The 25,355-nt window shown below is 45.7% G+C and overlaps 2 protein-coding genes across 6 annotated transcripts in view; one reads left to right on the top strand and one right to left on the bottom strand.

Annotated features, from left to right (window-relative positions):
* Positions 1-88: 88 nt before the first annotated feature.
* TMEM9 (transmembrane protein 9) lies at positions 89-10,464 on the bottom strand. Of its 4 annotated transcripts, none has more exons than XM_079980012.1 (7): positions 10,352-10,464; positions 9,200-9,354; positions 6,885-6,987; positions 5,870-5,961; positions 4,670-4,778; positions 3,197-3,328; positions 89-2,476 (listed from the first exon to the last, which is right to left on the bottom strand). In XM_079980012.1, exons 2-7 carry the CDS (start codon positions 9,274-9,276, stop codon positions 2,327-2,329), a joined length of 663 nt encoding a protein of 220 aa, XP_079836138.1. In that variant the 5' UTR covers positions 9,277-9,354; positions 10,352-10,464; the 3' UTR covers positions 89-2,326. The 4 variants fall into 4 exon arrangements, with proteins under 4 accessions (XP_079836138.1, XP_079836140.1, XP_079836141.1 ...); XM_079980014.1 differs by having other exon boundaries at positions 10,348-10,445; XM_079980015.1 differs by lacking the exon at positions 9,200-9,354 and having other exon boundaries at positions 10,352-10,439.
* A 7-nt stretch (positions 10,465-10,471) lies between these two features.
* Positions 10,472-25,355, top strand: part of LOC307217894 (uncharacterized protein) — a 41,562-nt gene continuing 26,678 nt past the window's right edge. The window contains exon 1 of one of the 2 annotated variants that reach the window (XM_079979933.1): positions 10,472-10,715. In XM_079979933.1, the coding sequence (XP_079836059.1) occupies positions 10,555-10,715 (161 nt within the window). In that variant the 5' untranslated portion in view covers positions 10,472-10,554. The remainder of the gene's footprint in view (positions 10,716-25,355) is intronic. The other variant, XM_079979934.1, reaches the window with a different exon arrangement.

Genomic DNA, 25,355 nt, shown 5'->3' with positions numbered 1-25,355 from the left:
CACTGAGAAAATACAAGAGGATAGACTATAGGCAGATCCTATTGCTTAGCAGAAGTGCAATGGGTACATGGATCACAAAAGACACGGGTTACACACCAGTTTCTTTGTTTAATGAAAAGATGCTGCATAGTAACAAGGATTTCCCAATCTGCCAGAGATTCCTTAAGGGGAATGAACAGAACAGGTCACTTAATACATAAACATCTCTTTCATGCAGCAGGAAAAAAGTTATCCTTAAACACCTTTTGCTATTGACTTTTTCATTGGAGAAACCATTATTACTACATGACATTACAGGAATGCACTAGGTTTAAACTACGCCCCCTTCACCAGTGGTACCATGCTGACAGGACAACCTGCTGTGGGTACCATGACAACAGAAGCGTATCTCAATCTCCTCCAGCCTCCAGACACTTGCACTATCAGCTCATGTGAACTGAAGTCCAAAACAATGGGAGACCACCAATTTGGGGAAGGCTGGTATATGTGATATTACATATGCAGCAGCCATATTGCACATAGCTAGGCTGTCAACTGTGGACCAAGTAAAACAAAACTGATTACTGAGGACTGGAACGTCACTATGAACAACTGCCCATATTTGAATTGGCACCTTGTAAAGCCAAATGGAAATCCAAAGGGTAGTATTCAACTAAATCTTACTTAGAGTAGACCCAATGAAATTAATGGACATGACTAAGGCAGGCCTATTAGTTTCAGTGGGTGTACTCAGAGTAAAACTTGACTGACTACACCCAATATTTTTATAAGCAACATTTCGCACTGGGATCGAGAGTCCGGTTTCTACGTACTGAAACAGACTCCCACAAGCCGAATGACAATTTTCCTTGCACAAGACACACATGAAAGCAAATGCAAAGGTATTGTTTTATTGTGAAGATTTTAATATTTTTGAACTACCTCAAGGGGTCTTTTTCATCACAGTATAAAATAAATAAACAGATAAATAAAAGCTGGGTCCATTTTGTATGCAGATGCACAATTCTTGGAGGGTATACATCAAATCAAGCTCGTTAACGTGTGGAAAACTCTGTGCTTGCAACTAGAAATGTGTGAGCAAGTATTTATTCTCCCCACTCATGCTTCCATGGAACCCAGTTTAAAATCTTAGACCTACTCCAACAAGCAATACAGACAACTCTCAACTTACGCAGGAGTTTTGGGAATAGCACATAAATTGTGTACAGTCAAAACACATTGGCTGCAATGGCAGGTGGCATTGCCAAAGTCTCCCCGCCCCCCCTGCCCCCCAAATGTGTGCCCCCTTTTCATTTTTTTAAATTCAAAATTTGCCAAGCGCATAAAGCTGAATGTGCACAAGTTAAATGCACGTAAGTTGCAAGTTACCTGCATCTTGTACCTCTGGATCAAATGAAGAGATTGCAAGCATCTCCTTCCTGGCTTAGATTAACCACAGTTTCTTTTGACTTCCAGACCAGGAACTTGGGTTATCTTTAACAATGGTTTATTGTAACAAACCCTACTTTAAACAAAGTTTGTTACTGTTGACATAACAAAACTTTTATTACTTGCTTGGTGCAAAGTTAAGCAGTCTTAAAGTCTCCAAAGGAAGTGCTTCTGAGAGTTCATGATGTAATAGCTAAATGCATTTCATTTATGGTATCTTTTAATGATCAGAGCCAGAGCCTTCTCTTTGAAAGATTAGAATACTTCTCTGTCAGCTGCTTCTTCCTCTTTTGCAATAGTGAAAGTTCAACAACAAAATAATGCCCCGTTCTTCACAGTTAAGCTAGACGTTTGCCTGGCAGATTACAAGACACAGCACAATTTGCTGCTATTTTTATCTTCTGGAAAGATACAAAGAAGCTAAAGGTTGTTGTTTTCTGGACTTCCCACAGCTCACATTTAAATTAAGGGGCAACGCTCACTGCTTGGTGAGTGAAATATAGTTTGAGACTGAGGGTGGAGAACCTGTCTGTGGCTGTCCAGGTATCACTGGACTCCAACTCCCATCAGCACCAACCAACATGGCCAATGCCCAAGGATGATGGGAGACATAGCCAAGCAGCATCTTGGGGGTCACAAGTTCACACCTGTTTCAGATGATGGGGAAGACAAAGGGCTTCCACCTTATGGGCTAGAATAAGATTGGGATGCACAGCCAGTGGCTTCTTTCAACTGAGCTTGCTTTCTAAGGGGGGGAAACAAGCAAAACAAACTAGAAAGGGCAAGTGCAACAAGTTTTAAGCTACAGGTCTCGGGGTTTGCACTGGCTAACAGAAATTACCTGCCCAGCTAACCAGCAGCTGCTGCTCTCTCCCAGACTGCAAACCTTCCATGAGATCTAGCTGAGCATCTTGTGTCGATCAAACACCGTCTTCCGCTGCTCCTGCACCTGACGCTTCCACCGTTGCTGGGCTCCCTCCACTCTCTCCAACACTGTGTTTGCCCGGGTGGCGGCCGAAGGGCGTATTGCTGCCAGTGAATGGGCATCCTGCAACACCGAAAGAATAAACGCCTCAAGGATCTCCAAAGGGGCAATGCATTTCAGAAGCACAGCAACAATGCTCAACAGTGACACATCAAAGGAAACCTGAAACAGGCTCCCCCAACTTCCAGTCTCCAGATGTTGTTGGACTACAGCTCCCATCATCCCTGACTGTGCTAGCTGGGGCCAATACGGCTTGTAGTCCACTAACATCTGGAAGCCCAAAATTGGAGAAGTCTGATTGGATTCCTTTTAAGTGTTGACACCTTTTGGCAAGCCTTCATGGAGAAAAACCACCTGGAGGATCCCTGCGGCCAGAAAGATAAAATTTCAATGAAACTTTTCCAGTTTTGCACAGTTGGGATTGTACGGACCGTGTGCCTGCAGTTTCAGCATTCATCATGCGAAGCAGTTATCTGGCACATCATGGAAGTTAAAAAGGTCTGGCCAATGTCTGGGAAAGGATTGCAAGCCACAGTAAGGTGGAGAAGGCATCTGAGTGTCAGGGAGCAAAGCACTTTTATCTTTGGGGTTTTCAAAGGACTGGATAGAATATTGTCTGTCCTTTGGCGGATGAGTCATAAATGTGATGGAATATTCCCCTCTATTCTGTTGCCCCTTTAGAATGCTGATTAAGTTAGCAGATGCTGAGGTTAGGACTCACGCCTCATGCAGTCTACTTTTGCCCCAGTCTGCTCATTATCAAGAGGAAGGCATCATGCTCACCTCACTTTCCTCTTCATTGTGCAGGGGCTGGGTGTAGGCATCAGGCTTGCGGATGAGGGGGTCGACCACCATCAGAAAGACCATGTAGAGCAGAAGGGCTCCAATCACTGAGAGGTAAATGATGATGATGACCTGCCAAAGGTCAGCAAGGAAATGGGATGAAGCAATTCTTAAGCCATCAGGTTCTGCAAGTCACACAGCCTATATTGCAACATACGTCTCTTCAGAATGATTTAGGAAGCATGATGTGACAGTTCCAAGTTAACCTTCAAGTTAGCAGGAATTAAACAATCCAGAAGCCAACTCCCAACTAGTGGAAAAACCCCCAGCTCATTTTGCCGCCACCCCCTTAATGTCAACAGGGGTCATCTAAGCTACAATTTCCAGAGTACCAGGGACTTTTGATGTGGCCACTGAGGCACAAGCTTGCTCCATGGACTTGTGCAGGACACACTACTCCTGCTATAAACCCATGCATGTACCTCCAGCTATAAATTATTTGAGTTGTGGAGAAAGTGGATAGAGGTTTTTTTTCCTCTCTCTCTCTCATAATACAAGAACTCACGGACACCCAGTGATGCTGGAAGATTTGGGGCAAAGTATTGATTCACACGTGGGACACAGGTGGCGCTGTGGGTTAAAGCCTCAGCACCTAGGACTTGCCGATCGAAAGGTCGGCGGTTCGAATCCCTGCGGCGGGGTGCGCTCCCGCTGCTCGGTCCCAGCGCCTGCCAACCTAGCAGTTCGAAAGCACCTCCGGGTGAAAGTAGATAAATAGGGACCGCTTACCAGCGGGAAGGTAAACGGCGTTTCCGTGTGCGGCTCTGGCTCGCCAGAGCAGCGATGTCACGCTGGCCACGTGACCCGGAAGTGTCTCCGGACAGCGCTGGCTCCTGGCCTCTTAAGTGAGATGGGCACACAACCCCAGAGTCTGTCAAGACTAGCCCGTACGGGCAGTCTTTACCTTTATTGATTCACACCTTGCAGTTAAACTATGGAATTTGCTGCCACCAGAGCCAGTGATGGCCACCAACTTGGATGGCTTCAAAAGAGGATAAGATATATTTGTGGAGGATAAGGCTAGCAATGCAGCCATGATGGTTATGTTCTGCTTCCACTGTCAGAGGCTGTGTAACTCGAAATACCAATTGCTGGGAATCACAGGCGGGGATTTGCACTCAGGTCCTGCTTACAGGCTTCCCATGGGCATCTGGTGGGCTGCTGCCTGATCCAAGTGCTGGAGAAAAAGGGGCCCTTCGCCTCATCCAGCCGGGCTCCTCTTATGTTTGGAAAAGCCACATGAGAACCAGTGGACTAGACCTTCAGAAATGGTTGAGACACCCATTAGCGCTATGTCCTTCATGGGTAGACCCTCAGCCCTACTCATCCCTGCCTCCAAAGTTGCCAATGACCACAATTCTGTTCTATACAATGAGAAGGAGAGGCAGTGCAAAGGCTCGTCTTGTCTTGTACCTTGATGGTGGTGGTGCTTCGCTCTTCATACTTGCACTCACACAGCAGGCAATATGCCTCGACATCGTTCCCCGGCACAGGCATTGGCTCCACCACATGCAGGCAGTTGCTGCAATGATGGCAAGAGATGAGCATCAACAGTGGGAATCGAAGCTCTCCTCTGTCACAGAACGCAGCAGGAATGGCTGTCACCTGTGACTCTTCTGTTCCCATCAGCCCCAGCCGATTATCAGGGTTAGTTTATTATTTATTTTATTTAGCAAGTGTTATATATGTCGCCGAATGAATGGCCAACCAGCTCTAAAGCATAAAGTAACATAACATATTCCTTAGAAAATACTGATAAAATCGACAGACTTTAAAAGGAAGTAAACATTAATGAGTGCTAGTCATGCACAAAACAGATCCACTGAAATGGATGGACCGGAGTAATTTAGGTAATTCCAGTGGATCCACTCATAATACAACTTGGTTGTATGCAACCTAATACAATGAGCAAAATGTCGTAAAATGATCAGTTTTAAAAACAAATATACATAATAAAATTGCATGTCTGTAGGTTTGCCAAAACAACAACAACGAAAGTTTTTGCAGGCGTTGGGGGGGGGGGGGGATACTATGAAGGCACTGTCCTAGAATGAATAGGCAGGGAGTTCCAGAGCATAGACTGATTGCCACAGTAAAAGACTGATTTCTCACAAATGCACAGCAAACGTCATGTGAAACTAGTGCTGCAGTTCAAAGTGGGTGCCTATGGGGTAAGGCGATGGGAGTTCAGCTGGAGTTGGTCAGTGCTGCAGGTGGCCATTGGGGATCCCTGTTCACGGCAGTGGGGAACCAAGGTAGTGTTTTCTGAGGTGGCACAGGACAGTCTGAACTTGAGCTCACTGCTTCCAACAAACCTTCCTATCAACATCAGGAAGGGATTGGAAAATGGTTGCAGATGTAAGATAACAGCCATTTCTTCATTGTTTCCCTACCTTATGACTTCAAAATATGAACGGGGAATTGTAGCACTTTGGGAGGCCCTAATTCTCAGTAAGAAGCAGCTATTTACAAATCCTGACTATTTGAAGTAGCTGGTTTTGAGCCAGAGAGTCTTCTGGAACGGTCTCCTGAGGAACTATGTTGTACAGTTTTTGCAAAGCTCATTTGCTATGCCGTTAGAGGATGTAAAACTTCAGCTGAAGATTGACTCACCAGTCCTTCTGCGACACATTCTTCTTGTAAATCTGTCCACTGATGTTCCTATATGGGGGGCAGACACACTTGCAGCGGATGTCCTCAAAGCTCTAAAGGAGCAAAGTAAGATAGGAATGGAATAAAGAGTTTTTGGTAAAACATCCCACCACACCAGAGAATGAGATTTTCAGCAGGGTCAACACTTGATTTCACTAGTTAGCTTTCTCTCCTATCTAGTAACTGCAATATCCATTCGCATTGATATCCCGCCGGATCATGAATACATGCCTGTTTCATTCCCCTGAATTTGAACTTCTTAATCCAATTGTTTTAACTGTTTTTTATAGTTCAGTGTTTAACACTCATACTATTTAATGGGCTAGTTTTAGTGTATATTTTTAATATGAGTGTTTTTAATATTTTGATGGAATAGTTTTATTGTGCATTTTAATTATGTATGAATTTTATAATTGATTTTATGCTTATAAACCACTTAGAAGCCATTATGGAATATAAGCAGTATTCAAATCCAACAATAATCATAATTAATGCAAATTATCTTTTTGTAAAAAAATCCTAATAGCCGGATGGAAGTGGTTTGCTATCCATGTGTCAAAAATTCTGATAGAAAGCGGTTCTTAGTTAACTTAGTTAACCAAAATACAACTAGACAGTAGCCAACAAAAATCCAAGTATTACTGCATGGTTATATGGATGTTTGTTCAAAAGTACTGTTGAGCTCAATGTTGAGCTCAAAAGTACTGTTGAGCTTTATTTAAAAATGTCCTGAACCTCAGCCTCACATATAATATTATCAGCAATCAAGTTAACCTAACCTTGAAAATACAAAATGGGTAAGACAACATTTTTGGGAGGATGAACTCAGTGTAAGAGATGCACATGCAAAATCTCTACTCCCAAAGCCAACGGGACACTCAACTTGGCCTGGAATGCTGTGCAATTACTTCCCTATGCAATGTCTCTTTGATTTCTCACTTGCATTGAGTGCTTTCACCACCGCCACCCCCTTCACCTTGCTGGTTTCTGATGGTGGTATTACAATACACCAAACCACAGCTGCAAGTAATACGAATTTCATGATTTCCTCAGAAATGCCACACAAGCATTGCAGGAACCTGAAACAAAAAAGAAGAAGTTAAGTCAGCAAACTCTTTCTGAAGTTCCACATATAACTCCTAGATGAGGCTGTGTCTCACTGACACAGAGTGCCAGAAGGTAGAATGTCAGAGATGGGAGAGTCCTCTTCCTCGAACCCTAGAGAGACACTGCCTGTCAGTGTAGACAGTACTGGGCAAGATGGACGAGTGGCTTGATTCAGTACAAGGCCTCTTCCTTTGTCCCTGCTTTTCTGCTTAATTGTCAGTGTACCATGGACCATAGAGATGCCTCCTCCTTATATTTTGGCTCCAACCTCAGACTAGGTGCAGATGTGGGGACCAGGCCTATAAACACAAAGTAGCATAAAACGCAGCAATAGGAAAGTCAACTTGGGTTTGCTCCCAGGTGAGAGACTGGGGCAGCTACAGGCAGGGGAGGGAAATGTCAGTTAACTTGACATCAAAATAACTGTTGGACAGCCTGGGAGCATCTCCAGTGAAATCACGAATGCAATTCACAAACACACATCCATTTTGTGACTTTGCTCATTCATATTGTTTTGCTGATTTATATTGTTTTCCTTTTATTTATTCTACATTGGGAGTCGTAGTTCAAAACATTTGGAGGTCACAAGGTTGGTAAAGCGTGGATTAAAGTATACGGAGCACAATTGTTTAGCAAAAAACAATCTTAAGTAATTTTTTTGAAGTACAGCAAGCCCACAACTTATGTGGGGGTTATGTTCTGGAGATCAGGCCTAAAACCAAAATCGCATATAGTCAAAACATATTGTATTCAATGGCGGGTGGGATTGCCAAAGCCTTTTTTCCAGAACCTTTGCACCCCTTTTAAATTATGTTTTGGTTTGGTTTTGCCATGCATGTAAAGCTGAATGTGCATGATTTTGTAAAAAAAACAACACTGCATAACCTGCAGGCTTATTGGATATGAAACTATGAAAGTAGAAAGTGAGGAATTCTTATGCCACTCATAGGTAAAGGTAGAGGTACCCCTGCCCGTTCGGGCCAGTCTTGCCAGACTCTAGGGTTGTGCGCTCATCTCACTCTATAGGCCGGGAGCCAGCGCTGTCCGCAGACACTTCCGGGTCACGTGGCCAGTGTGACAAGCTGCATCTGGCGAGCCAGCGCAGCACACGGAACGCCGTTTACCTTCCCGCTGGTAAGCGGTCCCTATTTATCTACTTGCACCCGGAGGTGCTTTCGAACTGCTAGGTTGGCAGGCGCTGGGACCAAACGACGGGAGAGCACCCCGCCGCGGGGATTCGAACCGCCGACCATGCGATCGGCAAGTCCTAGGCGCTGAGGTTTTACCCACAGCACCACCCGCGTCCCTATGCCACTCATAATAGTATACAAATGAGTCATCTGGGGCAGTTCTTTACCTGTAATGCCAAACCATGGTTGAGATGAGTCCTGGGCTTCTAGGAACCCAATTTGCAGGGCAAATGTAAATGACAGGTTGCTGGTTTAGTATATTCCATGGCAAATGGGTTTGTTACAAACCAGATTTCCCACTATTTAAACTGGTTTAGGGAAAGGTCTGTGTAAGGCCAAGGTTCACTCATATCACACTGAAACACAGAATCACAGAATTGTAGCGTCGGAAGGGACCATGAGGATAATTTAGTCCAACCTCTGCAATGCAGGGAATCTTTTGCCAAATGGGGTTCGAACCCATGACCCTCAGATTGAGAGTCTCATGCTCCTGAATTGGACCCTGCTTATAATTCCCATGGAAAATTCATCAGTACAGTATGTGATGATTGCTACCACTGACTCAGGTGGCTTAAAAAAAGAGAGAGAAGCTTCACAGAGGATTGTGCCGTCAAGGGCTATTGCAGATGACAGCTGAATAGAACTTGCACCTTCAGACATCGTATACCTCTGGTGCGGAGGTCAAACAAAAGGAAACGTATGACTAAGCAGGGATACGTTTCCATATGCCCTTCCGAAGAAATGCAATGAAAAGTGATCAATCGGCAGCATCCTGCGTGCAGATAATATTCTCTCCGGCAATTAAAACCCCTTTCATTGAGCATGTCCGCACATTCACTCTCAGCATAGAGAAAACCGACCAGTTTGCAGAAATTTGGCGGCCCCCAAATTTAGCGACTGGAGGATGCAAACGAAGCCACGAAGCTCTCCCCCCATCCCGCTTGCCGCCCATAACTGGGGCGAGGAATTATTCGCTATGCAATATAATACCCACCGAAGCTGCAGCAGCTCTAGAAGCAGAAGAATCCACGCTAATCTCCACTGGTATTTTTTTTCCCCTGCTGACATCATCAAAACAGACACTGCTCGCAACCAACCAAAAGCCTTGTCCCAGAGGACGGGTTGAGGGATCGTTCATAATTTCCTACCCTTGGATTCACAAGAAAAATAAAATAAAAAAAGAGGCGCTCTTGTGGATTAAAACATTCGACAGCTAACATACACGCAAGGCGACTGCACGTTTGTACGCATTTGCCTACGAATTCGAAAGGCAGGAACAGGCTGGCTCCTGCTTCAAATTTGCAGATTGCAGATTGACCCTGCAGTTTTGGAAAACCATGTCAGTCTACTCCGCCTCAGTTGCTGTTAACAACAACGACACAGCATCAATATGCATGGCAATTGACAGAGTAGTTTTAGCACCCACCCCCTAAAAGCCCCAGGTCCTGGCAATTTATAGTCTAGGACCAGGTTTCGACTGAAGGGGAAAACAGCAAGGCAGAAGAAGGAAAGAGTCACAGCACAAAGAGATTAAGTAGCCTACACAAACACAGTTCCATAATTTCCCGCAGCCTAAGGAAACAGTGCCTTTGAACATGTACAGAGCTCACTGCACTTGTGTAACGGGAATCACCACCCCCCCCGTCTGCTTTTAACGATATGAAGGAATCGCCGTCTAGCCGAGGATATATGGAGAGTAGAAAAACGGGCTATTTACAACCCACGGCAGAAAAGTCTAACGCGATGGTAATTTTTAAAAGTGCTGAGTTCCTTTCGCCCCACGGGAATCGAAACTTTGCTCTTCTTTTATCAAGCCCTGTTCCTCCTCCTTTTGAAGCAGCCTCTTAGATCTGTGGTTAGCCCAGTTTGGTAAGAGCGCACGAGACTCTTTCATTTCAGCGTTGTAGGTTCGAGCCTCACGCTGGGCAAAAGATTTCTGCATTACATGGAGATCGACTAGATTATGGTTCTAGTCTAGTCGAACGCGATAGGAAACCTGTGGTCCTCCAGATGTTGTTGGATACCAACGCTCCCATCAGCACCGGCCAGCATAGCCAGTGGTCCGGGATGATGGGAGCGGCACATGTCAAAGTGCCGCATTGAAGGCAACGCAACGCACCACACCAGGGGGCGCAAACTTACGCACCCTTCCGTGGACTGGTAGGTCTTCCTCCTGAGTAAGCAGCTGCACTTGGCTCCGCGAGTTCTGCAGCTGGCCAGGGAGCTCAGCTTGCTCGAGGAGCAAAGTGTTAATGAAATACAGTAGATAGGAAGTGGCGTAGCCGAGGAAGGCGGGCTCCAGGGGTGGGAAGTGTGCCCTGCTGGTGGGCATGTGGTTGTGCCGGCGCAATGGCTGCGGTGGACTGTGTCCTGAAGCTAGGAGGCAGCGCACTGACGCACAAAAGCCAGCTGGAGACCCTGAGAGCGGAGTCCTTGCGCGGGGCGGCTGCTCTTGTGCACAAGCTCCGCGAGGCGGGACAGAGGCGGTGCATAATCGTGCACGGCGCAGGGTAGGAACATAGCAGCGCAGATGTGGCGGGGGGGGGGGGAGAGAGAGACTGGGCAGGGCTTCTCCCACGGTTGCGTGGCGAGGAGACCCTCCCTTCCAAAGGCGCGCGCCGCCACCAGGGAAGCGCACCGCTGCAGTGCCCCCACGTGCTGACCCGAAAGCAAGCGCCGCCTAAACGGGCAATCTGTGGACGATTATCAATGGGATTTCCTAGGAAGCTTCACATCTAATACGGTCTTCATTCCTAGAGACGACGAAACCGATCACAAACTGCAAAGGAACTTGATTTCAATAAGATAAATAACTATTTCCGCTGTCAACAATTGCCCCGCCTCTCTCTCCATTGCCCACTGTTTTATTTACAGTTGATGAATGACAGATTTTCAAGCAGTGGAAACAGGAGAGAACACCCGTCATCTCACTTTGCCTACTGACAAGACCAGTCCTGCTTGCTATTGTATTTATTGATGCTAGGATTAAACCATGGGTTGCCCATGGGTGCTCCAGTCATTTCGAGTTACATTGAAGCATGTCATATGTTGGTTGCTTCTTGTGTTTCATACCATTGGAAATTTCTTCTAGTGTGTATTGCATAATGTAGGGTGAAGTTCGGAGAACCTGACAGATCTGGTATGCTGTACATTGCTGTATAGAATAGATGACCCTAGAGATCCTACAATGAAAGAAAAACAGTTCTATGAGATTTTTAAAATATAAACAGTCACTTACTGCACTCTGTCTTGCATGGAACATGAAAATAATAACTCTGGTGGCAGCAGCACAACCCGTAATTTCTAGGCTTTGAGCCCACTGGGATTATCACAATGGTATTCTTATAGGGCTAAAGAATTCTCTAAATCTGTGGCCCTATAAGTGTGAACAGCGAGTTCTGAGCAGGAGCCCATGGAACAAGTCCTGGACATTCTCCATTCCTCTCTTAGAAATGTTTTGCTCCTTGGAGTTGTCAACTCATCAGTTGCATGGGGGGTGCAGGGGGGGCCGGCCGCACCGGGCGCAACCTCGGGGGGGGGGGCGTGCTCGCCGCCTCCGGAGTCGCCGAAGAGCGTCGGGCGCAGGCTGTAGCAGAGCCCATGTCTCGCGGAACCGACGAGCTGTGCGCACGTCTGGGCTGAAGGCATCCGGCAGGCAGCGGCTCTCAGCGCTCGCCGCGGTCCCCGCACGTCAGGGCCGCGGAGGGCGCGCCAGGCAGCCCCTCCTCACAGCTCCGCCGCCGCCGCTGCTGCTGCAGCTGCTGGGCCATGTTGCATTTTCCTCACCTCTCTGCCCTCCTCCTCCTCTGGGCAGGCGGTGTCGTTTGGGCGCCAGCGCCAGCGGCAACTCGCCTCAGATCACCTGACACGGACCCGCCGCCGCCGCCGTGGCTACCTTACCGTAAATACCCCAGCCCAGGCAGCACCAAGAAGAAGCTGGCAGCGGCGGCAGGTTAGGGGTTAGGGGCGCAAATTACTTGCCTTGCCCTGGGTTAGGGGGCGCAAATTACTTGCCTTGCCCCGGGTGCTGACAACCCACGCTACGCCGCTGCAACTCATGGAACTGAAAACATAAATGCTCCTGACTTGCTCCATCTCTTTTTCTTTTAATCTGCCTGTTATGTCTAGCCAGGGATGCAGGAAAGATTTGCCAGCTGACTCAGCCTTTGTATTTTGTCTTGTGTTCAGGGGATCTGTAGCCTTTTCTTGACTAGAGGAAGATTATGAAGTCTGTGTGTGGAAATTTCTGTTTTAAAGCGTTCTCTGTGGTGATCTTGCTCTCTACCTACTCAGCTTTACTTGAAAAAAGTATCTATAAGTGTGCATTTTAAATTTCCAGCAGGTGGCAGTAGTTCTCATTTGAAAAATATATTGATCTTATTTGTTCAGTTCATTCCATTGATTCCAAACAAGAGAGAAAGAGATCTGAATATTACAATTTCAGTTGCGGGGTAAGAATCTGTGGCATATACATGAAATGTTGAAAGGTCAAGACCAAGGTGGATCTGTTAAGTTGGAATGGCAGTATCTGAGCTCAGGGAGGGAAATTAAACTTGATGAAAGTGTTGTTGTGTAGGATAGGCTTCAATAGGCTGAGTTTGCTCTCTTTCTGGATATTAATGCAGTAGCATTAATACAATTTTCATTCAAAATCCTAATATATCAGGTATTTTCTGCAGACAGCCAAGATCCAAGGGCAGTGTTTCCATATCACAGTAAACCATGGTTAATGGTCTACTGTGAATGTGCAGTAGGGTCCCACTTCGCTCCTTCCCTAAAATTAAGCAGTTTGCACATTGCAGTAAACTAAGTGGGAGTGGGAGCAACAAGCCATCAATGTGCTTTTCATAATTAATGGTTGCTGTAACAGAAGAGATATATATAAATGTGCAAAATAAATAATGTTTTGTAATTGCGTGTACAATATTGGACCTAGTTTTATCTTTAAAATGTTGCATTAGATGATAGGTGTGATTGGGGACGGAGAATCACCCAAGCCATATGCAGTGTCCACACTCCCCACCTGCCTGCGACTCTATCGCTGTGCTTATATCAATTCATAGTGTCCGCAGCGTCAGGAGCAGGTAGACAGCAATGGTGGATGAGCTCAGAATTGCCTGCTTTATTCACCTCACGTGATTCTCATTTAGTAAACATGCACACAGATTGCTAGTAGGATTGGCACTAATACTATAAAGCAGGAGTGGCTGATCTGTGGCTCCCCAGGTGCTGTTTGACTGACCCAGGATGACTGTGGATGATGGGAGTTGGAGTCCAATAACATCTAGAGGGCCATAGCTTAGCCACCTTAGTTTTACAGGTTGGGGTAGCAGCTGAGGCTGCGTGTGATAACATTAAAGCAGGAACTTGTAGCTCTCTGGATTTTGTTGGTCTCCTCCTCCCATCAGTCCCAGCCAGAATGGTCAGTGATCAGAGATGATGGAAAGCCATAGATGCCTTGTCCCAGCATTAAAGGGCATCAAGTTGTCAATTAGCTGATTTTCATGTTTACATCCCAGAACAGTGGCATTTGGCTTTTCTTTCCTTGGCGCCGTCTCAAATGTTTGGTAACACAGGACGTGCTGAAGCTGACTAAACTCTCTTTCCCAGCGAGTCTCCCATGCCAATCTTATTTTTACACCCTCTCTCCAGCTTTTCGTCCTCAGCTTGCCATTTCTCATTTGCTGCTGATAAGTGTGGATTAGCTCTGGACAGAGCCTAGCCAGACTCCAAGGCCTGCAATGACTGGCATGCTGTTGGTATGGGGACCAGCGGGGCATTGTCTGGTGCGATTGGATTACTCTGAGGGTTAGTATGCAGAGGGTGGATCTGCATAGGAATAGAAACATCTGTGGCATTATTGGAGCCAGCTAGAGGATCTGTAACATGCAGTGCTTGAGAGAAATGTGCTTTGATGCTCAAGGGCTTAGCCCAAATCTTTGAACATGTCTCATGAACAGGTGTGAAGATCTTTCAATTACCACCCGCCCTGTAAAACCTTTCAAAGGTTTTGAGAGCCAAAGAGGGCTCTCTAACTGCGACTCAAGCGGGCACAGTGTGCATCTGCCACAAGTGAGGCTTTGCCTATTTTGACTATCCAGCGTATCTCTGCCAGCGGTATGGTGTGATCTGTTGGCAAGAAACCACTCAGGCTAGATCAGCATTCACCAACCTGGTAGAGACGTTTTTGACTCCAGACACCTTGGACTCCAACTCCCATCAGCCCCAAACAGCACAGCATCTACGATGACAGGAGCTTTAGTACAAAATATTTTGGGGGCACCAGGTTGTTGAAGGCTGGGATAGACAGCAAGCTTACCTTATTCATTGCAGCACTAGGAAGGATGCTCTCTTCTTCCTGCCATCTTCCAGTAATAGGCTTACACCAAGGTAACGGCTGGATTTAAGTGGAGTTACTGGCAATGCTCAGTAAGGCTAGTGAAGGACAACAATGGCTGACTGGTCTTATTTCAAGGATACAGCCTGCTGTCAGTGACTGGCTTTGCATTGGTATGCAATGTTAAAATGCCTTTGAAAACATGATGATTGTGGGACTGGAAATATCGGATCTAGCAATTGCCAGGAATAGCCCCCTCCCCAATTTTTGTGAAGAAGGGGGGATTGTGCCGTACTCCAACAGTTGGGATTCTGCTCTAGGTTATTTCCTCCACTTACTGCTAGGGAAGCACTGTGCCTTGATTTTAACATTTCCCTTCAATGTCGTCTTCAGGATTGAACAGAGATTATGTGTAGGAGCAGCTGAATTCATTTTTTCGCATCACGCAAGTTACTGAAGGATCTTTCCCCTCTCTCGCTTAGTCATTAAAAGAATACAGTACTTTTCAAGTAGTGTGCCAGGGCCCATCAGTGGTCCATAGGTAATCTTGTTGGGTGCATCACCAGCCCAACTCTGGGTGCTAAAAACAACACAGGACCAATATACCTTCTGGAATGGGTGTATCAGATCAACATGTAAGTCAGGTGTGGGAAGGAGTTACTGAACTACAACTCCCATCTTGCCTGGCCTTTGGCCATGCTTGCTGGGACTGATGGGAGCTATAGTTCAGCAACATCTAGAGGGCCAAAGGTTCCCCACTCCTGAGCAAAGTCCTGAGCAAAGATGAAAGTCTGTTTGCTCTAAAGTTTGAGACCAACCATCTTTACAGCTAAGTGAAACTCTGGGGTTGCGGCGCTCATCTCGCTTTACTGGCCGAGGGAGCTGACGTTTGTCCACAGACAGTTTTTCCAGGTCATGTGGCCAACATGACTAAGCCTCTTCTGGCGAAGCCAGAGCAGCACACAGAAACGCTGTTTACCTTCCCGCCAGAGCGGTACCTATTTATCTACTTGCACTTTGACGTGCTTTCAAACTGCTAGGTTGGCAGGAGCTGGGACTGAACAACGGGAGCTGCGGGGATTCGAACCGCCGAGCTTCTGACCGGAAGCCCAAGGCTCAGTGGTTTACAAAAAAATCTCACACCCATTGTAGAGCCGTGGTCAACTCACTGGAATTTTTCCATAGAATTGCCTCCAGCTGAACATTGTTTTTAAGGCTACCAAGAGACTTACTTACTTAATAGCTGCTTGTTAAGGCATTTTGTATTCCAGTGGCACAAGGCCCTGGAGATACTCAAAGCCCATTATTCCGTCAGAGGCTGCCTGGAAACTCTTAGCGCTTAATTGCCATTAATCAAGGTCAGGAGCAGGTGGTTTGCTCATGAAGTGGGAGGGGGAAAGTGGCTTTCCCAGTATGCAGCATAGAGGGCAGCTATGGTATCCGTGACTGGCCTTTAGTTACATGCAGACAGACAGGCGATGGGAAGGGCCCTGTGTCGGGAGACAGCTCCCACAGGAGCAGCACTAGGCTGCGAACAGCCATTAACTTAATTGCCATGACCAAATAAATCTTAAGCACTGGAACTCAGCATTGACTCTCAAGAATTGCAGCTGCAGCGCTTGCCAGTTCTTTAAAGCCTTTTGGAGCAGAGGGGCGGTGCAAAGATGGCACAGATGAGTAATGTTCTCAGGGCTGGGGAGAAAGATCAGAGGCAAAGTGAAGACCTTCTTGTCCGCCTGCGACTCCTTCTAGGGATTGATTCTTCTCTCGCGTCCACTTCACCACCTCTGGGCCTAACCAGCCGTTACAGGGACACGTGACTACTGCCAACCCACACCTCCCTGGTTCCATCCAATAAGAGCAATCCAGTTAATGGCTGCCACTTGTAGGGGGAAAGGAAAAGCTGAGTAGGATGTCATGTCGCTGGAGAATAGAGAGCAGTGTGAAAGTTTGCCTAGAAAGTAAGTTGGTGGGAGACTGAAAGCCAAGATGGTGATGTGAGCAACAGCCTCTATTTTTTCACTTTCCTGGATTTGATTTTTTTAAAAAACTTGGGCTGCTGGCCCATATTACTCGCAGACGTGGGGATACAGGGCATAGCCCGTAACTGGTTGTGCTCTTTTATCTCTGGTTGTGGACAGAGGGTGGCACTAGGGAGGGAAATGTCATCGCGCCACTCCTTGGTGTGTGGAGTGCCGCAGGGCGCAATTCTCTCCACGATGCTTTTTAACATCTTTATGCGCCCCCTTGCCCAGATTATCCGGAGCTTTGGGCTGGGCTGTCACCAATATGCTGATGACACTCAGCTCTATCTGCTGATGGATGGCCACACTGACTCGACCCCGAACACACTGACCAGATGCTTGGAAGCTGTGGCTGGATGGTTTCGTGGGAGCCGATTGAAACTAAATCCTTCGAAGACAGAGGTCCTATGGCTAGGTCGGGATGGCATGGGGATGAGGGACCAACTCCCGTCTCTTGCGGGGGCCCAATTAGTGCCATTGCCTTCCGTTAAGAGTTTGGGTGTAATCCTTGACGCCTCTCTTTCCATGGAGGCGCAGGTTACAGCAACAGCCAAGGCGACATTTTTCCACCTTCGCCGCATCAAGCAGTTGCTCCCTTACCTTTCCCGCCCCGACTTGGCCACAGTGATCCATGCGACGGTCATCTCCAGGCTTGACTACTGTAATTCGCTCTATGCGGGGCTGCCCTTGAAGCTGTCCCAGAAACTCCAGCGGGTACAGAATGCTGCAGCGAGGCTCCTCACGGGGTCTCTGCCATGGGAGCATATTCACCCAGTGCTTTTCAAGCTGCACTGGCTCCCAGTGGAGTACAGGGTCAGATTTAAGGTGCTGCTTTTGACCTTTAAAGCCCTTCACGGCCTAGGACCCTCATACCTACGGGACCGCCTCTCCCGGTATGCCCCACGGAGAGCCTCAAGGTCCATAAATAGCAACACCTTAGTGGTCCCGGGCCCTAAGGAAGTTAGATTGGCTTCAACCAGAGCCAGGGCCTTTTCAACTCTGGCTCCAGCCTGGTGGAACGCTCTGCCTCATGAGACCAGGGCCCTGCAGGATCTGATTTCTTTCCGCAGGGCCTGTAAGACAGAGTTGTTCCGCCTGGCCTTTGGCTTGGAGCCAATTTGATTCCCTCTCTCTCTCTCTCTCTCTCTCTTTTTCTTTCTTTTCCTTCTCCTCCTGCGATGACGCTACATTTTAATATTTTAATGTTCCATTATTTTAATGTTGTATTTTATTTTTAAGTTGTAATCATTCTTCTTGTTTTTATTATTGTTTGTAAGCCGCTCTGAGCCTGGCCTTGGCTGGGGAGGGCGGGGTATAAATAAAAAATATTATTATTATTATTATTATTATTATTATTATTTTGGTGTAGAAACTAGCCTATTGCACAAAGCTAAAATTGCATTAATTACTCTATCCATTTTTGCTTCTGCTCTGCGCAGCAGAATGTGACCTTCTGGCTGAAAGAAAGTTCTCCACTCTCTTTGTCTCTGTTTCTCTCCCCCCCACACACCCTCTTTCTGGCTGACAGTGTTGTATAAAAAGGGATTGGACAGGAGTTCCATTACCTCTGACCAAGCTAAAGCTTATGAAGAAGAAATTGAGCTGTGAGCAAAATGTGGTTGTTTCATGCGTTGATTGTCTCGAGTGGCCCTTAGGCATGGTATTCCTGGAACACTTCTTTGCTGTCAGCACCGCCTTCTAGACATGCTCCCCATCTTCGAGTTCTTGTGGTTATCAGAAGGCATTTTGCAGGAGAAGGGGGAATTAGCTAGCTCATGTGATCTGGCTGAATTCCAACTCGGCCAGTTGCATTTGGCACCTCTGAAATCCCCACTTGTTCTTCGGTGGGTTATGGGACCCATTTAGAGCAGAGCTGTCGTACACTGCAAAACAGCTGTCTCTTTTCAGTTGAGAAGGGAAGCAAATTATGCAAGCTCCCGCCATGCATTATGGGAAGTAAATATTGGCAGCATTTTAACAGGAGGCTTCAGCAGTTTTTGTAAAAAAATAAATAAATAAAAATCCCTTGAGCCGCTGTAAACTCCCAAGATTAGAGATGGTGTGAGAATGTGAATAATTTCATTTATTTTCCTACTTAAGCAGACAGTTTCTCAAGGGAGAGGCTGCCAGTTGCCAAATTGTTTGGAATAAGTTACTCCTGTGGAGAGAAAAAAAGAACGCTAGAATGCTCGCGTTTCACCTTAGTCCTAAAAACACCCGTCCCATTATGTTGCTCATAGTCGCTCTCCTGCAGCTGTGGGGGCAGCTGGAAACACCCTTCCCATCATAAGACACATTGTGCAAACCTGTGATAGGGAGCCTGTGGCCACTGTCAGATGTTGCTGGACTACAACCCCATCATCCCTGGCCATTGGTTGTAATAGCTGGGGCTGATGGGACTTGCAATCCAAAAAAAACATCTGGAAGGCCACAGGTTCTATTATTATAAAGGTAAAGGGACCCCTGACCATTAGGTCCAGTCGTGACCGACTCTGGGGTTGCGGCGCTTATCTTGCTTTATTGGCCGAAGGAGCTGGCGTACAGCTTCTGGGTCATGTGGCCAGCATGACTAAGCCACTTCTGGCGAACCAGAGCAGCACACGGAAATGCCGTTTACCTTCCCGCTGGAGCAGTACCTATTTATCTACTTGCACTTTGGTGTGCTTTTGAACTCCTAGGTTGGCAGGAGCAGGGACTGAGCAACGGGAGCTCACCTCGTTGTGGGGATTCGAACCGCTGACCTTCTGATTGGCAAGCCCAAGGCTCTGTGGTTTAACCCACAGCGCCACCTGCATCCCAGTCTATTATTATATTTATGGCTTTTTTCCAGAAAGGCGAACTGAAAGCGACTTACAAACATTTAAAAAATAGATGTATGTGTTATGTTTCGTGTTAGTTTTGGGGGTGTGGGGACTGTCAGCAATGGAAAACTGTCTTAAGGTTGCTTTCCTGAATCATATTATGAATCAGATAGGCAAGGATGCTTCCTGTTGCAAAGTACAAACAGGTCCCCCCCCCCCCCCTGATTTACGGTCTCAACTAGTTAGAATGTTTCTGACTTTATGGCAAAACGAGAAGGTCATACTGAACATTAGGAGTTGCCAGCGTGAAACTCACTCTCTGGAAAAGCAAGAGAACCAAATGCAGATCATAATGTGCAATTAATGTGTGGGGAAGATGCCACCAATGGCTCTCCTGCGCATGTGCACAGAGGGAAATAGACACCTGTGCATTGGCCGCTCATGTTCTACACTCAACGCATGTTCATGCGCACAAGGAAAAGTCATGACATCTGAAGCTGTCCTTTGTGCACCAATTCTTAACCAATTTGTAGATTAGGTTGATGGCTAAACTTGCAAAACATGGATATGATGTTTCATGTATACTATATATGCTATAAACTGACACGCATTCAGGTTCTTGTCAAGTGTTTCTACATTTGTCAAAATTATGTGACCAGAAATGTGGGAGGAGAGCATAGCAGCTTCTAGAGACGAGTGAAAATTTTAAAGTGATAATTCCAAGGTTGTAATCCTACATGGGTTTACCTGAGAGAAAGCACCACTTAACGCAGTAGATCTTCTTTCTGAGTAAACACATATTACATACGCTTCAGGTTACATACGCTTCAGGTTACATACACTTCAGGTTACAGACTCTGCTAACCCAGAAATAGTACCTTGGGTTAAGAACCTTGCTTCAGGATAAGAACAGAAATTGGGCTCCAGCAGCGCGAAGGCAGCAGGAGGCCCCATTAGCTAAAGTGGTGCTTCAGGTTAAGAACAGTTTCAGGTTAAGAACGGACCTCCGGAACAAATTAAGTACTTAACCCAAGGTACCACTGTACAGTCTTTTATTTGTGCAGCTCAAAGAGGCCAGTGTACCTCGTGCTTCTGATTCCTTGTAATTAACGTAACATTTGAAGTAGGACTCATAAATCTCACGCATACTAAGACCTGTGACCTTGCTGCCAGTGAGATACATATGTTCCACTTCAAATGATAACTTATTTCAGGAAATCAGAGGCATGATTTGCACTTAACAAATGTGTAAACTGACGCTCTTACTTTTTTGCTAGGTTGAGGGGGAGGAATGGAATTTTATTATGTGACCATAGGCCATAACAACATAAAAAAGCAAAATAGTTGTATTAAAAAAATCACAGATATCTGGTAAAATAGATCAAATTTCAAATTGGATCAAATTGTTAAAACTCGCCATTCAAATAATATCAACTAAGAAATTTTATTTAAAGACCATTTTAAGGTAAAAATTAAAGGTTAAAATTGATGAGTATTAGTAAAGGTTAACATTAATCTGCATTAATATAAACTACCATGGCAAATTTGCATTGACTTGGCAATCCAAAATCCATGATCCTTTAAAATATTTTTTGTACAAAGTGCATCTATAAAAGCTGCCACGTTGTGAATTTTCTTTTTTTCTTTTCTTTTTTTTTAATACATGTTTATTAGCATTTCAATAATACACATAGACACACACAAAAAAGAAGAAAAAATAACAGAAAATACAAAAATTTAGAAAAAGAAAACAATTACAAACAAATGAGAAATTTCAATTGCTTATTTTCATATAACTTCTTTCTTAGACCTCCTCTCCCCTCCCCTTCTTGTATTCCAATTCAAGTTATTAGTCCTGCAAATCCTTATTACTCAATTCTCAACCTTAAACTTAATAATTTTGACATGCTGTAATTTTACCTTTCCTCATTCTTCCATAAAATTATTATTACATTCCTCATTTTCATTTCCTTTTAACAATTTTAGACACCAATTTTAGCTTATCTAGTCTTAAACATCTTATACATCATTTCTTATTCTTTAACATATTTCTTAAAGTCAATATTTCCCTTCCATAGCTTTCCCAACTTCCATACAAATATCAAAACAAATTAAAAGTAAGTAATTAAGAATTCTGTACCCTTTGGATTACCAAACTCCAACCCCCCTTTCCCGGTTTAGTCCCCAATAGATGTTCATCAATCAATACTGTTTAACCTGGAGATCTCACGTCCGAGGCTCTCAAGTCACCCTCAGTTCCTCTCTGCCGGCCTCTTGGATAGTCCTTTAGGTTAAGCCCCAAGGCTCGAAGGGGCTCTGACCCAACAAGATCCATGATTTTTCCAGTTGGCCCTCCATATTTAAGATTAATACTAATGAGGTGTTCCACTCTCAAATTTGCAATTTCCAACTCAGTCCAAACTTTCCACCTCAAGTTTTTATTCTCCTTTGTTGTCTGCATGCCAGGCCCCAAGCTGTAATTCTCCCTTGACATCTGCAAAATTACTAGTCCACCTTCCTTTTCCTCACAATCCACAGTCTCGTGACTCTCAAATTCCTCTTGTTGTTGATGTATATAAACTTCCTGCCTCCACTCCCTGTCAGCTTCAGCAATGTTGTTTACTGCCAGGGCCAGGGTGTTCGCATTTGTAGTCAAAACATCTGTCTGATCTTGTAACTTTCCCAGGAGAGCCAGTATTTTGTTGAGTTTAGTCTGATTATTGCTTCTTTCAGCCATTTTTACAGTGTCTCTCAGTTTAAAAACCAGTCAGTAAGTTAATTTGTAACTGCTCTCCCTTATTTTCTAGAAGTTGCAACAAATATAGCCAGCAGATGTAACAAAGACAAAGTTCCCTTTATCCTTTCCTTTTGACAGCTATTTTGACAGCTGTCAAAATCTTCAATAGTTCCTCAACAGGTTCTCTCACGGGGCGTCCCCGGGTTCTGGGGGGGTGAAACTTTAACTCCAAACGTCAAGTTTATCCTCCGGTAAAGTTTATAGTGTCAAGCCATGAAGTTGTTGTTTTTTTAAAAAAAAGTTCTCTCGACCTTAAGTTGCAAGCTCTTTGCGTTAGAATGTCTACTCAAAGGGGGGGGCGACTTCCTTTTTGACCCTTCCCCGCTCGTTCCCAATTCAGAAAAATTTGTTTAAGATCCAAATTCCATGTTTACTCACGGGTTCTTGTTTTTAAGTCCGAATGTTTCAAGGAAAAAGTCAGCGCTTCTCCGGCAATGGCATGCGGCTTCGCTCCGCAGAAGGAGCAATCGACTCACAGCACCGCGCCGTCCCCCGTCCCCGTTCCTGAGCCTTTAAAAAGGCTCCTTCGCGGTTTGGGGGGGCGCAAATGGTGCCCGCCGAGTCACCACGTTCACAGGCATCCGCGCCTGTGATTTTTAAGGGTCCCCGCGTCGCCGGCGCGGACAAGACCCGATCCTGCGGAGCCGATTCCCTCCGGAGCTCGGAGGGAATCCGCCATTAATCGGCAGCGCTAACCCGGAAGTCCTGTGAATTTTCAAGCTTCAGTCAGAACTTAATAACAAAAAAAAATGAGCTTCTGAGAACCTGATGGTTGAGGTTTTTTTCATCTTAGACAGGGAGTCAAGTAACTGTCAGAAATTTCTTTAGTTGATTGTTGCTTTACCCAGACAACCAGGCAGTGCCCAGAGAGGGCTTTATCCATGATGAAAGGTTAAAAGAGCTAAATATTTGTAGCTTGCTTAAGTGATGAGACAGGGAGATATGAGAGCAGTCTAGGAATACTTGGAGGGTGCTAATTCTTTTTCCTTCCTGATAGTTATTTAGCAAGGTTCACAGCGTTGGCGTATGTGAGATAAAATTAAGAGGTAATATATTAAGATGTAATATCAAGGTGCTACCATCTTTGCAGTATCCATGGGATATAGTATTCAGAATGAAAGCAAGAGTTTTCCAGTGTGAGTCATCTAACCCCAAACAGTTTGGAAAGTCAAGTAAAGGCTGCTGGCCCAGAGGATTGGAGGAACCACAGCTCTCAGGCTTTCCTATAGCACCATATAATGCACCTTGCTTAGGAAGATGAGTGGCTCTACCAGTTGCAGCATTCAGGAGATACATCAGGTGCATATTCTTCCGAAGACAGATTTTCAGCACAGTCTCATCATAGCAAACTGGTTTGAGGTATTGCAAAGCTAGATTTATTCCTAGAGATATGGTTTCGGTTTCTTTCCTGTATCAACAAAAGCACCTTCGGGCTCCCACCATCCTCATTTTGGAAAGGGGAGAGCCCTCTTCATGTGTGCGGCATAATCATGTAGATCAGGAGCAGCAACCGCAAGCCTGGGGACCAAATGCATCCCTCTGAGCCTTACCGTCTTGCCTTTGAGACCCTTCCCAGGCTGCTCCATACCCTCCTTGAGTGCATTAGCCGGGCTGAAATCCTTGGATTCTGATTTGCTTGCCTGGGTGGAGGATAGAGAAGATTGTGTGTGGACTTACTGTACAAAGGTAACATTTACATCCGTTCTGTCCACCTCTGGCATGGAACCTTCAGAAGGTGGCCACTCTATGTGAGCAGGCTGAAGCCCATGGATTGTTTCTGAGGCTCCAAACCATGGTCATGATTTCAGCAATGAAAGACTTTATCTACAAATGTGAGGCAAACAACATTTGTACACTAGCTGAGACAGTATTTTAAATAAGCAATGAGTTGTCAGAAATTGAAGCCACTGGCACAATCTCATTGTGTGCCATAACCTTTCCTCGGCCAGTTGGAACATCTGGGGTGCCATGTTTTCGTTTGGGAATAACAGCTTTGGAGGCCCTATTCACACTGAGGCAGATACCGATTGCCATTCATTTTCCTGCTCCATAAGAAATATGAGCCTGTTATTTAGTAAATCTTTCAGAGTCTCTCCACTGGGTTCCACTCTAATAGAGTCGCCTTTCTGAAAAGCTTCTCAGTATGGTGCCCCAGCTGAGAAGCATCTTTCTGTGGCAAGTGTCTTCACTTACATGCCAGCGGGCAATGCCAGAGAGGGTTTGCGAGTCTGGAAACACTTTGGTCTCTGTCCTTGTCTCACGTGTGTCCTCTCTGCTCTGGTTGCTAATGTATCTTGTTGCTGGTGGGGATGCCATCTGGATTATGCCCTGTGCTTTGATTCTCCCTACCCTGCCAAAGTGTTTTGCCACCCGGTGATGTTAGTAGTAAATAGTGATATGGAGAAGCTTGAGGAGAGAGACTGGTGTTTGCAAGAAAACAATAAGAGAGAGAGAGAGAAATCCCAGTTGGGAGCCACCCCTAAACCAAACATAATGTTGGCTTGATCCTCTGATCAGAAGAAGAAGAAGAGTTTGGATTTGATATCCCACCTTTCACTCCCCTTCAGGAGTCTCAAAGCGGCTAACATTCTCCTTTCCCTTCCTCCCCCACAACAAACACTCTGTGAGGTGAGTGGGGCTGAGGGACTTCAAAGAAGTGTGACTGGCCCAAGGTCACCCAGCAGCTGCATGTGGAGGAGCGGAGACATGAACCCGGTTCCCCAGATTACAAGACTACCGCTCTTAACCACTACACCACACTGGCTCTCCAGTGTGGTGTAGCATCTCCAGAAGGAGATGCTAGGGCATGTGACTTGATGACGACAGATGCTCCCTGGAGAGCATTATGGGGCTCCTAAACTAGTATGATATATGAAGTTCTCACTCCTGCAGGGCTCAGGAGCAAGGGACCCTCAGCCCTGTCATTGATAGCCATTGTGCAGTCACTGACTCCACGGCGCAATAAAAATAGATTAACCACTTGACTAAGGTTGCTGACTTCATGGAATAGTTGACAATAGCAAATAACACTTGTTCAATTGATCTACCAGTTAGACTAGTCAGTTGACCCAAACCTGGCTCCTGGATATGAACTTAATCCCAAATAAATTCTGGTGCTGATCTGCTGAGTAGCATCATGGAAGTCAGCCTTCCTGCCTCCCCACCCCCCTATACTGCAAACTGGACAGAAT

The sequence above is a fragment of the Podarcis cretensis genome, assembly GCF_951804945.1.
Source record: "Podarcis cretensis genome assembly, chromosome: 6".
Taxonomy (NCBI): Eukaryota; Metazoa; Chordata; class Lepidosauria; order Squamata; family Lacertidae; genus Podarcis; species Podarcis cretensis.
Note: the sequence above shows the minus strand (reverse complement) of the source record. Positions and strands in the feature narration are given on the sequence as shown.